The sequence below is a fragment of the Phaethon aethereus genome (assembly GCF_964289735.1).
Source record: "Phaethon aethereus genome assembly, chromosome: 4".
Lineage (NCBI taxonomy): Eukaryota > Metazoa > Chordata > Aves > Phaethontiformes > Phaethontidae > Phaethon > Phaethon aethereus.
The window spans coordinates 19,939,309-19,954,791 of record NC_138578.1 but is presented as its reverse complement, the minus strand read 5'-3'; the positions used below and the strand labels follow the sequence as shown (position 1 = coordinate 19,954,791).

The 15,483-nt window shown below is 42.3% G+C and overlaps 1 protein-coding gene across 1 annotated transcript in view; it reads left to right on the top strand.

The window, feature by feature from the left end:
- Positions 1-15,483, top strand: part of ARHGAP24 (Rho GTPase activating protein 24) — a gene marked incomplete at both ends in the record, with an annotated part of 185,613 nt that overhangs the window by 33,137 nt on the left and 136,993 nt on the right. Inside the window, one exon of the mRNA XM_081999362.1 lies at positions 8,045-8,132. Within this exon, the coding sequence (XP_081855488.1) occupies positions 8,045-8,132 (88 nt within the window). The remainder of the gene's footprint in view (positions 1-8,044; positions 8,133-15,483) is intronic.

Below are 15,483 nucleotides of genomic sequence, written 5' to 3'. Positions count from 1 at the left end.
GGGGTCCTTTCTGTAAGCAACATGGCAGTTGCAGAGTGTGCTCCCCAGGAAGGCACCTAATATTGTAGAGCCCCACAATGTCTCTCGGCCACTGGACCCTGTGACCTGTCCTGTTCTGCTAACTGAGCTCAGTCCCATCATACCTTTCTCCCCTCTCCTGAATCACAGTCCTAATTAGTCCTTCTGGAAGTGCTTGTATGGGAGCAGGTGCATACCAGGCCTTCATGCCCAAGGTAACTCTCAAGAGTGTTATTCATGAATTGTCTCACTCCCTGTAACTATTTACCCAGCTCCTTATACCCTCCCTGTGACAAACTTGGGAAAGAAAAGCAAAATCACTGCAGGAGGAGCAGTGTTTCTCACAGAAGCTGGCGATATATAATTGAATAAGGTCATTCATTAGGGAGAAGCTAGGAGAGGGGCGGTAAAATAGAGGTGTTAAAGCTTCTCTAGATACTAAGGAAAAACTGCTTTAGAAAGTAAAGCTGCTTCATACTAATCCAAGATCTGTCTGAAACTGTAAAATAGCAGGCAGAATTTAGAGGTGGGAAGAAAGCATGTTATGTTGTACTCTCAACTGTAAGGTAGAGGTTGGTGCTGGGAAACGGATTCAGAAAGAGAAGAAGCTTTTAATACTTTCAGGCATTGTGTCAGACATGTTCAGGAAATGGTCACTCTTCTCTCTTGCACATACTAGAGAAATTAAAACTGTAGGCATGCAATATGCCTCTATCTAGCCTTTGGTTTTAGGCAAATTTAATTTTTTTGTGGTGTCACATCTTAACTGGTATGAGCTTTATTTCTCTTGTGCAATAAAAAAGGGAGGTTTTTTTTCTAGTGGCTGCTCAAACCAAGATTGCTTCCTTCTTGAGGAAAGAAGTTTCTCTCAAGCAGAGAGAGGCAGTCAACCAGTAAGTGAAATGTGTGGCAGGAGAGAAAAATAGAAAAATCTTTAAAGAAACTGTAATCACATCCTAGTAACATTGCCAGCTCGCTCTCTCAATGTCAGCGTAAATGTTTTGGTGTTCATTCCCAAGCAAACAGTACATGTGGTATTCATCACCACAGAGGTGAATTTACTTCTTGTTTAGAAAATTAAGCTATGAGGTAGGTTTGAAACTTTCCTTAGGTAAAGGAAAAAACCTCCTGTTTGAGGAATTTCTGAGAACTAAATGACAATTCTCATTCTTCAACAGAAACAAACTGGAGTAATGTGTTGACATAGTGGGATGAGAAAATGTCAAATGCAATGGAATTTATGCCGGAAAAATGTATGCTGTGTATTGACTGAATTTTAACCAACCAACACTATTTCTTTTGTAATTTTTCTGTCCTCCTCTGTCTTCATTCTTGGCATGTTACATAGCCCCTAAAATCTGAATAGCCCCACCCAGATGCCTCAAATATGATAGCACTTGTTCTCTCCCTGTACATACTGCAAAACTGTAAATGCCTGCATTAACTGCAAGACAAAGACTACATTACCTCCTGCAGTAATTGTACTTCTTCCAGAGCTTTGGTTGCTTAAGTGGTATAAAAATCCACTTTAAAAATAAAAAAAATCATTCTCTTGTAATTAAAAAAATATTATAAAAGAACATCTGGTTCCTTCATTCTCTTATAGCTTGTATTAACTTTTTTATTGTTGTCCCACTATTGTCATGTGTACTAGAAAACCTGACGTTATGTATATGTAAAAGTGGCAATTCAATAAAAGCAGTAAAACTTGTTTTCTTTATGTAGTGTTTACTAATAAGATTTAAAACCCCTAGCGTACATGGGGGATAAGAGATCTCTGGACAAAAATACTCCCTGTTTAAATTGAAGAACAGCAATTATGTAGCTTCAAAATATCACCGGAGATCAGTAGTCAGAGCTTTTACACTGTTTAAGTCACAGTTACAACCTTTTAGGCCTGCTCATGGTAACTGCCCGTCTATAGATTTGTTGCCAAGTAATCGCATGAAGTTGCTTAATAGCATATAACTGTAGGACAGCAACAGGGCTGACTGAAATGTTTTGAAATCAACCATTATTATTTAACTGGATAGAGAGGACAGTGAATTAACCAGCCAGCTGGTTAACTTGCCCAGGTTCCAGTTTGAAACACAGATTATCTCTGCATAAGTAGTTAGATGAAAGGGCTGGCTTTCAGAGTTGCTGTGCCCATTTGCAGCAAGCGATTTTGCTGGGGTCTTGGAAACACACTGTAATGGTGAAAATAAAATTGGATTTTTAAGAGGTTACTGCAGTCAGACTGCGCTTTTAGGGAGCACAGTGCAGGTTTTGTTACTGACCTTAATATAAATGGATTTCTGCCTGTGCTATAAACTTTCCTGCTCACCTCATGTCTGTAGGTTCCTGACAGTGCAAAGGGCTCACTTGGACTTGAGATAATCTATTTTTGTAATAGTTTAAAGGCAAAACCAGTAGTTATATGACAAATGAGGATTTATAGTTAACTGATGTCAGCTTGTGTTCACTTTATCATTCTTTACTATGCATCACTTGTTTATGAAGTCACAGTACGTGTACGTGTCTGTATATACATGTATAAATACACGTTTTTATATATGTGCATAGGTATTGGGTATATTATTTAATCTGGTTGATTGAGGCTTTACCGTGAGATACAGTGGATGCCTTTCAGGCTGCAACCTTGTAAATAATAGTGATGTTGAGAGTATTATCCATTAAATGTAGTGGTTTTCAGTTTAAGATGCCATCCAAATTGAAGCGCACAGTTCTTAAATATGACACTCAAGACTTTCCAGAAACAGCAACAGTGACAAAAGAAACCACACAACAGTGCTGCATTGTACATGGCTGAAATCGGGTAGCAGACACACGTACCCGAAGATCCTTTCTGTCTCTTAATCCTCCCCATCACCTGCCTCCTTCTGGCTGATGACCTTCCTGCCTCTCTGAGAGCTGATTCTTCTTTGCCCCTTTCTTCTTCTCTCAGAAAACCTTTTCTAAGAGCTGGGGAGATGTTTAGTCTGGCACCACTTAGGGAAGGAGATGGCTTGGCATGGGGAATAGCAGTTGATGGTGGGCTGCAGACCTTCTTAGCCTTATTTTTGAGGACTGTTGTTTTCTGAGGGACACAGTCCAGCTCATTTGGGAGCCTTCTTGCAGGGAGGCATGAGTAGCTGGGCTGCGTTTGTTCAAGGGCTGCACTTTCGTAGGGATAAAACCCTGGAAACCTATGCTGCCAAACCAACGCAGCCAATTCTGTGTTGTTGTGGTTAACTGGTTAACCAACCTCTAGCAACAGACAAAGAGGAAGAAACTATGTGAAGATCCTCCAAGTTAACTGAAACTATACAAAAGTACCAGAAAAAAATTCCTTGTAAGAGCTTCCCATGAAACAAGAAAACCAGATATGTAAATGCAGCACTTCTCTTGAAAACCGAAGTAGAATTCAATGATCTTTGATAAATCATGAAAGTTGGAAGGGCAAGAAGAATATCCAATATAACTGCTGATACCATGGACTTCTGAAGTAACTTTTTTAAGGGGTGGCAGGACAAACTGCGAGCAAACAAATAGACCAGTTAAGCCTTGGGAAACTATATAAGAATAAATACTGAAGACGTTATTTTGGCAAGAAAGCAGTTAATTTCCTCATGTGTCTACATGCTTTTTGAGTAAAATCTGTCCAGAGATATTGAAAATCATGTATTTGTCTTCATAGTTGCTAGTCAGCATCTTAAAGGTATGGGAATGCCCTGTATTGTAAGCTTTCTTGGGGGAAAACCAGGTATCTCTTGAACACAGGTGACAAGTCTGCTTCAGAAAATGAAGTTCAAACAAGGCTGGGGAAAGTGTACCTAGGATAGAGTAACAGGAGAGAAAGAGGCACAGGGTTGCTTCACTGTTAGAGTATTACACAGAGTGTGCAAAACAGAAATACTATCTGTCAGCTGGTTGTCATGAAGCAGTTGTGTGGTGTCCATCCTGTCTCCTCTTACATGCTGTCTCATGAAGTTCATCTGCTGAACGGTACAGAAAGTGTTGCAGGGATAAAATATCTCTTTGAGCAACACTGTAATGCTATGTCTCCAATCCAAAGTAGATTTATGTCATTCTTGCTGCACTGCAGTATTTTATCAGGCACTTTGTTAACTGAGTAGTATTTTTTCTTAAGTTAAAGGCTTCATATATGCAGATTTATAATTTTAACAAAAACGTTCTGCTATCTAGATGATCTTTGGTTTGAAGTAACATTGTACTGTAGTACAAGCTGCATGTATGAGAAGCTCCTTTGAAAGTGAGCTTGATACTTAGTTAGGGAAAGGGCCAATGCTTCTTGAGCAGCCCAAACTTCTCCTGCATCCTCTGAGTCACCCTCAGCACTCAGCTAGAGAAGCAGAACTACCCTGGTAAGGGCAGAAGTGTTGGACATTGAAAAACAACCCGGGCTCACCACAGGAGGAGCTCTGCAAAATGCTGCTGACCTGGCAGAGGCACAGCCCGTGAACAGAATGGCAACGGGAGTGAAGAGGGACTTGGGTCAGGGCCACATTTCTCTCCTACTCTCCTTTGTTCTGCATTTCTATAGACTATCTGTCTCGTTCCCTGCTGGCACCATTTTTTTTTTCTTTCTTTCTTTTCTGAAAGCAGGATATTCATCTGGCCCTATCTGTAGTCTTGGGTTGAGATTTTTTTAAACAGTTTTGAACGATGTGTAGAATTTTATATGAAGCAATATGAAGTTTTCTAATTATGGAACATTTACACGCACTGATACCCAAGTCAAAACATGTATTTCCTCTGGAAATCACCTTCATATTTTATGTGCAAATTACTATCTTGTCAGGCATCTAAGACTATATAGTTGATTTTCTCTTACTTCCCCCTGGAATTAGAGACTCAAGGGGAAAAACAGAGCTTTAACTTGTTGAACCTTTGCACCTCTCTGATAGTCTGTACTCTTTGGATTATCCAAGCTGTACAGATGGGCCAGATGTTGTACCTTAAGGGCCCAGAAGGACAACCGAGCCAGGGGACCAACAGTGACGTGGGGACTGGGGTCCCCCAGCTCATATCAAAGACCTGGCAGCCAGGGCTGTGCCGCATGAGGGGCCGCAGTTTTGTTACGGTACTGGTGTGTTCCCTGGGTGTCAGCGTGCTCGTGTGAAATGTGCTGCCAGCTGCTGAGAAACAAAGCAAAGGGACACTCCGGATAGCCCTGGTACGGTTATGTAGATAGCTACAAAACTTTCTGAAGGGGAAGTGATGCTGTGTGCTGAAGGCAGACAGATGGGTGTGAAAGCAGACAGAATGGGAAGTGAAAAAGCTGCAATCGCTCTCTTAGGCTTTCCCCGCTAGTCTGGGGCATCCAGGTGCGTGTGGCACAAACAAAGCTATTTTCTTATTGAAAGAAAAAACCAACGTATACATTTATTTTTTTAAGTATTTCCCATGCACTGATGTCTCCAATAATTGTTCTGAAAATAGAGAGTAAAATAAAATTACCATTTGAGGACATGTTTTCTTTTTAAACCACAGCAATATTCTGCATGGTGTTGCTCTCTGGATTCCCTTCATGTTAGCTTAGCTGTCATGTGTGGCTTTAGGCTTCACATTTTAGTAGATGAAATAGGTTTCATTGATGAAATGAAGGCACTAAGGTTATAAATATTATGACCATTTTGTTCTTATGTTCTCAAAAATCTGTCATTAAGACAGCTCACTGTAAAGTAAATACTAAAAGGATTTTATATCAAAGAATCAGAAAGCATCACAGTGTAATGAGACTGCAGCATGTCTACTGCTAATGAGTTGACAGCAAAGTTGAATGCAGTTTTCATTTGCTGTCTCGTAAATTTATTTTAGTTTACAGTGCTGTAGGCTAGGTCTCCTTGATTTTGTATTTTAGTTTAATTGAATAGCAAGACATATAATTAGCTTAAATATGTTGTATGCCTTCACTGACACAAGCTCCTGAGACAGTGAAATTTACTCCAGTGTGATCGGCTCATCCTGTGTGCTGGGTGAAGCTCTTTTTTAGGTAAAACCAGCTCAAGCTGAAAGCTAAAGCAGGCAAGAAAATTATACCAGTCTTAATGGTCTATTACATGTGACATAAAATACATGTAGTTAAAAATGTTTTTTAGAGATTCTCAGAAAAATGTATTCCTTGTATTTGCTGTTTTTCTCCAGCTGTTATATGAGAAGTTGAGCTACTTTGTGACTTATCTTTTCCCATTCATATAATCTTTTTTGTTTATGATGCTATTCTTGCCTAATAAGGTATTTCACAGATCTATTAACAGTTGCTGCTTGTAGAAGGAACAAAGGAAAATAGCTTCTAGCAGACCTATTGGACCAAGGCATTAATGCTTATAATCTGTCTGTATGTGCAGTGAGTGGGGAAAGCTGCCCACAACTGCTAACGCTTGCTGTTAATACTACCTCAGCAGAATACTGTTCTGTTTCATCTGTTTTCAGTAAAAAGTATCATAGTGTTTAATGGAGGTGATTTTGTATGATCTGATAAAATATCTGTGCACCCTGTCTTTGGCTTCCGTACACACCGTACCTGCTGGCAGACAGCAATATACTGGCAAGTCAGTGTAGAGCTCAGTCTCCACATCAGCTGGTACAAATACTGATTTTGTGAAACATTTGTTCCCTGTTTCTTCAGATGACTTTTTCCTGTCGATTTGTAAGATCTCCTTTGCGAGAAGATTATAGCATTCTGCTTGCCTTGCCTTCCCAATAACTGTAAATGCTTCTGCTCGTAATGAAGCTTACAAGGCATAGAAACAAATACTGGATGTCAGAATTGACATTTTTCCTGTACAGGGATATCTTTACTGCTGTTTAGATGAGGGGTGTGATGTATTTAAAAGCAGCGTTTGGTGAAACTACTATGGAAAATGGTGCTCCATGCTGGACTCTGTGATTCTTATGGGCCCCTTCCAACTCAAGATATTCTATGTTTAAGCCGTGTAAGTTACATTAATTGTTTACTTTGGAGCTAGGGGCCCTGTTTTGCACTAATTGGAGAATATTGGTAAGTAGGTATTACCTCCCATTAACAATGATGGAGAGCTTGTATCTAATACAGTTCCTAGGATGCCGCTCTGAAAATTTGCCCCTGGACAGCCATCCCAGCATAATTTCATTAAGGACTGCCTGCTAAGTGAGGAGGAGAGGGTACTAGGAGGAGCTGTAATATCTGAAAATGAAAAAGGACTCTTAGAGGAAAGGAGTGGTTTACCCATCCCATGTGACAGCAGGGCAAAGGGAGGGGTGGGGAAAGTTATGTCTTCACTCCACTGCAGCCCCAGAAATGTTTTGAGGGTTGCAGGCGTTGTTTTTGGTAACCATAATAAATGTTAATAAATATGCACAGCTAAAATTTGCCATCCTTCTCAAGGTAGTGAAGTTGCAATAAAGGCATTTGGTGCCCATCACAGAGATTATCCGACATCTATCTGCCTGTGGCAAATGCATCTTTGAACAGGACTCTTGCTGTGCCTGCTGTGGCTTTGCGGCATGCCGGTCTGCGGTACTGCCAGCGGGTGGAAGTGGGATGTTTTCTCTCTACTGCTTCCCTGGGATGGCGCGGCACAAGTGCACAGAGCAGGAACTGGGTATGCACCCCACACATGGAGGTTACTCTTCTGTCCACATGTCCTTTGGCTTTAGGCAAGAAGCCTAACTGGTAAGTTCATCTGCATCACACATGCATCTTCATAGCTTCTCACTGACAGGGCCCAACTAACCCTTTCTTTTAGTCTTGAATTTTCCCTGCAGTACAGTACATGTGATTAGTACAAAAATCTGCGTGGTATCAAACACCCAAGAGAGGAAAAAAACCTAAAGCCATTATTGAATGCCTCAGTTAATTACGGGGATCTCTGATGTTAGCTTTTGGGATAATCCCTCCTCAGTCTCACTTTGGAATTCAGCTGCCTGGGTGCAACAACCAGAAATTAATGTATACTTCTGTCCAAAAAGAAGAAGCATCAGCATATCAGAAGCATGGTAGCAGTCTTAATCCCATGTTTGTTTTAACTTTTTTCTTTAGGGTACCATCTTTCTGCCTGGCAACAGAGTAATTGAGCATCCCTGCAATGAAGAAAGTCCAGGAAAGTTCCTTTTTGAAGTTGTTCCAGGTAGGATATTCTACTCCACCTAAAAAGTCTTTGCAGTTTTGTTCTCAGTGACAAATGGCCACATCTGTTCTGCCAGAACAGAAGCTGAAGGTGATTAATGATTCAGTTTAAGGAAAAAAAAATTAGTTAATTTGTTAGTACATTCATTCATAATTTTTTCATTCACCTCTGGGCAGCGTAGGAAAAGATGTTTTTTTTATTTGTCAATGTAAATCATGATATTTCATGACAAGAGGCTGCACCACTGAGTGGCATAGTGACAGTACAAGTGTATTTGGTAATTATTTTAGATTATATTGGATGCTATGAAGTAGTGTGTCCTGTGGTAACAAAGGAATCCGTAACGTGGCATCAACAGCTTATCAGTATAACACATGGGCTTGACAACATCAGTACCATTACTTAGGAATGCTCCCTGGTCACTGTGGATGGATAAACAGGTTGTAACAACAGCAAGCATCACTGCCTTGAAACCCTAAACTTGTTTTCAGTTGTGGTTTTTTGATACTTTTTCCTGGGCGTAGATTTGTCTAAATAACATTACCCTGTCAACTGAGTGGTGCTCCTGACTGTGTGTATTGCTTAAGTGATTTGCTGGCCTTCTTGTTGATATGTTGGACTTCTGGAGGGCAGAGTTTGGCCTGCTTAGGAGAATGGTTGACAGAGTCCCCTGGGAAACAGTCCTGAAGGGCAAAGGAGTCCAGGAAGGCTGGACGTTCTTCCAGAAGGAAATCTTAGTGGTAAGGCAGCAGGCTGTTCCCACATGCTGAAAGACGAGCCAGTGGGGAAAACCACCAGCCTGGCTGAACAGAGAGCTTTGCCTGGAACTCAGGGTAAAAAAGAGAGTTTAGGACCTTTGGAAGAAGGGGCAGGCAACTCAGGAAAACTACAAGGATGTGGTGAGGTTATGCAGGGAGAACATTAGAAGGGCCAACACCTGACTAGAACTTAATCTGGTTACTGCCATAAAAGATGTTTCAATAAATACATTCACAACAAAAGGAGGGCGAGGGAGAACCTCAATCCTTTATTGGATGTGGAGTGAAACACAGCGACAAAGGATGAGGAGAAGGCTGAGGTACTTAATGCCTTCTTTGCCTCAGCCTTTAATAGTAAGACCAGTTGTTCTCCAGGTATCCAGCCCACTGAGCTGGAAGACAGGGACAGGGAGCAGAATGAAGCCCCCGTAATCCAAGGGGAAACAGTTACCAACTTGCTACACCACTTAGACATACACAGGTCTATGGGGCTGAATGGGATCCACCCAAGGGTGCTGAGGCAGCTGGTGGAAGCACTCACCAAACCATTTTCAATCATTTATCAGCAGTCCTGGCTAACCGAGGAGGTCCCAGTTGACTGGAAATTAGCAAATGTGACGCCCATCTACAAGAAGGGCTGTATGGAGGATCCGGGGAACTACAGGCCTGTCAACCTGACCTCGGTGCTGGGGAAGGTTATGGAGCAGATCATCTGCAGTGCCACCACATGGCACATACAGGACAACCAGGTGATCAGGCCCAGTCAGCATGGGTTTATGAAAGGCAGGTTCTGCTTGACTAACCTGAGCTCCTTCTATGTCAAGGTGACCTGCTTAGTTGTCATGGTTTAGCCCCAGCCGGCAACTAAGCCCCACGCAGCCGATTGCTCACTTCCCCATGGTGGGACGGGGGAGAGAGTTGGAAGAGTAAAAGTGAGGAAATTCATGGTTTGAGATAAAGACAGTTTAATAGATAAAGCAAAAGCTGCGGACGCAAGCAGAGCAAAACAGGGAATTCATTCACTGCTTCCCATGGGCAGGCAGGTGCTCAGCCATCTCCAGGGAAGCAGGGCTCTGCCACGCATAATGGTTTCTTGAGAAGAGAGATGCCCTAACTTCAAACATCCCTCTACCCCTTCTTTCTTCTTCGTCCCAGCTTTATATACTGAGCATGATGTTATATGGTATGGAATATCCCTTTGACCAGCCTGGGTCAGCTGTCCTGGCTGTGTCCCCTCCCAGCTCCCCGTGCACCCCAAGCCTGCTCGCTGGCAGCCCAGCACGAGAAGCTGGGCTGTCCTTGACTACTTAGCAACAGCTCAAAACATCAACATGTTATCAACATTTTCTAATCCCAAATCCAAAACATAGCTTCACACTAGCTTCTGTGAAGAAAATTAACTCTATCCTGGCTGAAACCAGGACATTAGTGAATGAGGGAAAGGCTGTGGATGTTGTCTACCTGGACTTTAGTAAAGCTTTTGACACTGTTTCCCACAGCATTCTCCTGGAGAAACTTGCTGCTCATGGCTTGGATGGGTTAAAAACTCGTTGGATGGCCAGGCCCAGAGCGTTGTAAATACACATTCAACAAGGCTCAGTGCCAGGTGCTGTACTGGGATCACAACCACCCCATGCAACACTAAAGGCTTGGGGAAGAGAGGCTGGAAAGCTGCCTGGAGGAAAAGGACTTGGAGCTGTTGGTCGATAGCTGTCAGTGTGCCCAGGTGGCCAAGAAGGCCAGTAGCATCCTGGCTTGTATCAGAAATAGTGTGCCCAGCAGGACCTAAGGAAGTGATCGTCCCCCTGTACTCGGCACTGGTGAGGCTGCATGTTGAATACTGTATTCAGTTTTGGGTCCTTCCCTACAGGAAAGACATAGAGGTGCTGGAGCATGTCCAGAGAAGAGCAACGAAGCTGGTGAAGCATGTAGAGAACAAGTCCTATGAGGAGCGACTGAGGGAACTGAGGTTGTTTAGCCTTGAGAAGAGGAGGCTGAGGGGAGACCTTATCGCTCTCTACAACTACCTGAAAGGCGGTTGTAGTGAGGTGGGTGTCGGTCTCCTTTCCCAACTAATAAGTGACAGGACAAGAGGAAACTGCCTCAAGTTGCACCAGGGAGATTTAGATTGGATATTAGGAAAAATTTCTTCACCGAAATGGTTGTCAAGCATTGGAACAGGCTGCCCAGGGAAGTGCTTGAGTGACCATTCCTGGACATATTTAAAAGATGTGTGCATGTGGTGCTTAGGGACATGGTTTAGTGGTGAACTTCGCAGTGCTAGGTTAATGGCTGGACTTGATCATCTTAAGGGTCTTTTCTAACCTAAATGATTCTATGTTTCAACATCCAGTTAGACCACTGTGTTTATTAAATATATTCTGTTAATCCCCATATTACTTTTCAATTTGCTTTCCCACTATGGCTATTTAAAAGGGTAGATAGTGGATAATGGTTATTGAAACTCACCTCCATGTTCTTGCTCTTAAACCATCTTGGTGTCAAGGTACAAATGTAGTTGTCTTGACTGATGTATAGAGATTTTGATGTGTTGTAGAAGTGTACGAAATATGAAGTAGATTTCCAAGGTACCTTAGCTGGTCACTCCTTGGAATTTGCAGATGCAGCTCAGCACAGTGCAGCTTTAGTTTTTCCTTTTATGTGTGGCAAAGAATTTGATTATGAAAGCTATGTGCAGTAAGTGGTTAGTATGCAAAGAAAGCAACCATGGTGTCTGTGAGGTTTGCTTAACACTCACTCCAGCTTGAATCAATCACATTTAAAAAAGTTTCTCACTGTGATCTGTATCTTTTTCATATGTTCAAACTATTGAAAGAAACCTATGATTAACATTGGGAGTCTGGGGTTGACTATAGTCTTGTTTCCATTGAAAATTAAGAGAGTTCTTTTCAATTGAAAAAGTGCCTCCCCCCCCGCCTCGAACCCACAGAATGCTTACTGACCTAAAATTTCCAGGCAAAATGGGACTTGTAATCAGTCATTTCATTAATTAAGCCTGTATTTCTTCAGGATGTTGTAGACGAGAGAGAAGCTGAGCTGCTGTAGTTGTAGCTGTTGTCCATGCCCTACAGCAGTGAGTGCGGAGGGTATAAGATGAGCAGACATAAGTGGGCTGGTGCTGATTTCAGTGATGATGCTCTTTCTTCTGATAGACATGACCATGGGAGAAGCAGCTTTAGTTTCTGCCACAGGTTAAACTAGAAGGTGCTGCTGAGGAAGTGCACAAAACGGGGGTGTTCCCATCTCAAAATGTCTGCGATGCCACCTTTGCTGCCAATACCACATGTGAAGAGATCGATACAAGGATTTTGCTGAAGCTGGTGCTCCATATGTCCTGATTCATATGACACCTTAATCTGTCTGATTGATAGTGCTCGCTCTGGGTTTGCATATTATGCCTCTGGTCTATGTGAATTTGGCACTGAGTGTGGAATAGTTAACTGTCGGCCTGAGGTGTGTGTGCGGTACAGGCATGAAAACCTTCCCGTGCACCGTGCAGGCGGCTGTACAGCGCCAGAGGGTCACTGGTCACTGCCTGCACGGGACCTGTCACAGCTGAGCTGCAGAAACCTCCCTCAGGTACAGCTTGTAATTTTCCCTAACAGGAGGAAATCTGCCTGGTAACAGGATAGTAGGAAATGGTAACTGAACAGTCAAACATTTACATTTTGAAAGCAGGCCCTTCTCTCCGTGTTCAAGCGCCTTCCTCAGAGATCACTCGTTTTCTGTGTATGATGCTATCCCAAACAGCACTGACGCTTCCAAGATGTGTACAGCGCATTTGGAGGTCGGACTGCACTTTGCTGCTGAGTTTGAATGCTTTTACCACAGTACCTGGCTGAGCCTAAACTGTAGAGACCCTCCAGAAAATGCAACGTTTCACCCTGGTTTTGAGTTACCAGCACACTATTAAGTCTCAGCCACCATCTGTGTTGCTTCTGCTCCCATAATTTGACAGTTTATTGCTGGTTTTCAAAGTGCCAGCATCTCTCACTGGATTTTCTTCCCGCCTGAGCCCTTATGTGCCAAGCCTCAGCCCCGGGGTCATCTTTCACGCCCGAGTTAAAAAGTCTTGGGCAGCACTGCTGACAGTGGGAGTGCCGGCTGCTGAACTGACGGCCGGTGCTGATGGGAGTGCATGGTTGCTCTCGTGATTTCCCAAAGTATTTGTTATGCCATCTTTCCTTGCAGTCAAATTAAAAAGTAATTTGCAATTAGTTTTTGGGCTGCCTTCAATATTTATCTGGAGCTTCCCTGATAATCAGGTAGGGTTTTTTGTTTTGTTTTGTTTTGTTTGCTTGTTTTTAATTCCGAGTATGGGGTTTTGAATGTATTTAGGATAGCAGCAGTATGTATTTATTCCTGCCCCACCCCAAGCATGCAGCTGTAGTGACTTCATACTGGAGCAATTTTCCTGGTGAGAAATTATGCTAAGGATTCATGACAAAAAAGAGTTTTTGGGAAATCAGCTGGGACATTTCATGCCACACCACTGTCTTTGGGGGATGAAATTAAAACTGAGGCTCAGACAGACTGTGGAGGCATCACAGTGTCTGTAGAAGTGGTGTCAGCTGTATGCTAAGCAAAGATGAAGTGAGCTTTGCCACAATCGTTTTGTCACTGATGCTTCTCAAGGCAAGTATTGTGAGCCTTTGGTAATGGAGCTGTTTGTCATCTGTATCCTCTTAGTGACTCAGTATAAAAGCTGGTTTTATAGGCTGACAGCAACAAAACTGAGCTAATAGAGAAAAATATATTGTAACCAAGGTTCTGTTTAGCTTTTGTTAGTTTTCATATGAGAAAAGAGCTACATAGCAACAGGATCTATTTGCAGGGTTTTTTATTTTATCAGCTTAAATGAATCAATTAAATGTATGGTACTGAAGCTCACGCTGCTCTTGGATTCTGTTTTCGCTGTATTAAAAGTTGAAGTAATTTTAGTTATAGTCCTAAAGGCAATAGTGACAAGTCCTCTTTTTGTCTGTCATGTCTGTGGGCGGCTGAAAACTTGTGTCTGTGTTTGTTTATTGGTAATACATGCAAATAATTTTGGGAATGTACGTGGGAGTAGGTTTACACTATGAAACTAATTCTCTGTACACAGCCATCTCTGAAGATGAATGAAAGAAATGTGTGTGGAGACAAGTATCTTGCAGTTTTGATGCTGTAATTAAAATACAGATGCTTTTAATTTGCATTTTGAAAACATTCTGTTCATTCCTTAAGTCATGACATGGTTTAATACTTAAAATTGTTCCTTTTTTCTTTTGCTGTGCTGACAAAGTTAATTTACAGGAGTGAAACTGACTTCTGTACAGCACAAGGCCCATCCCACACTTCTATGCAGGAGTTTTCTGTATTGGAGTCAATGTGACCATGAGGTGATTAATGATGTCTGTGGTTATTAACAGGGTTTTTTTTGCGCTCAGAGGAATGTTTCATACTCAACAAAGACCAGAAGAGAATTTAAATAGATCCCTTTTTGATGTGAAATATGCACATACAGCAAAGCTGGGTGATTAGGTTTGTTCAAGTGATTGTGTTTTATTTTCTGATTGTTACTAGTTTTATTTAAAAGATAAAATCTCATTCTGTGTATTTGTTCCTTTCTATCTTGGTATGCATGTGTAATAAGGGAAGGCATTTGTGTTCACACAGAACTGAATTGGGTGACCTAGCTGTGTTTCAGTGAACTAGGTGTCACCCATAGATACAGAGGTGCAGAACAGAGGCACACAAAAGCACCGTGGTTTGCATGTGTGGTGGTTTGCAGCTGGAGGACTCGATTCCTGCTTGAGTTGAGTTGGTGCACCCAGTTTGCACCAGGAGGAGTTGAGCACGGAGATGTGGGAAGCTCAGACTCATCCATTGTTTTTCACAGAAGGCTCAAGCGCCTTTTTTGGAGTCCCCTGGACTTTCCAAGGGTTGCTGCCTGAAGGCATTCTGAGCGAGGGCAATATGGAAAGCCTTGCAGTAGGAGTCTGTGGCTTTCCCAGGGATGTCCAGATGCTTGTAGGAGCTCCCAGTACTCGAATCCTTATCTCCTGATGCACTCAGGAAGCACCAGCAACTCAAAATCATCTGCGACTATGTAGGTAATTGCCTAGAAGAGATGGTGGTTATTGAATGGGCAAAGGAATGTGCTTCATCATTGACTGGACTTTGATCCTGGAAACTAAACTGCTCATACTACTACCTCCCCAGTTGCTGGTATTTGAGATCCTTATGAGGTGGCTGATGACCTACTCTGAGAGTGATAAATCACTTTACAGCTTGGGCTCATGGGTAAGAAGCCAGATCACCACTCCAATGGTATTTCACCATTTGAATGTTATTGAATCATGTATTTCTTTGTCCCTGTTACGTATTGCATGCAGATTTCATGACAAAACAGCACTGAAGATAAGCTTACTCACAGGACCTTGTTTGCTAGCATGTAATCTGTGTGCATGCTCTGTTCTGAGGCATGAGTTCCCCTAGAGACACAAATATCCCAAAGATTTCTCAGAGTTGTTCAGTTGCACGAGTGTTAATATTTAGTTAGTACTGGTTAAACTAAAACGTACATTTCC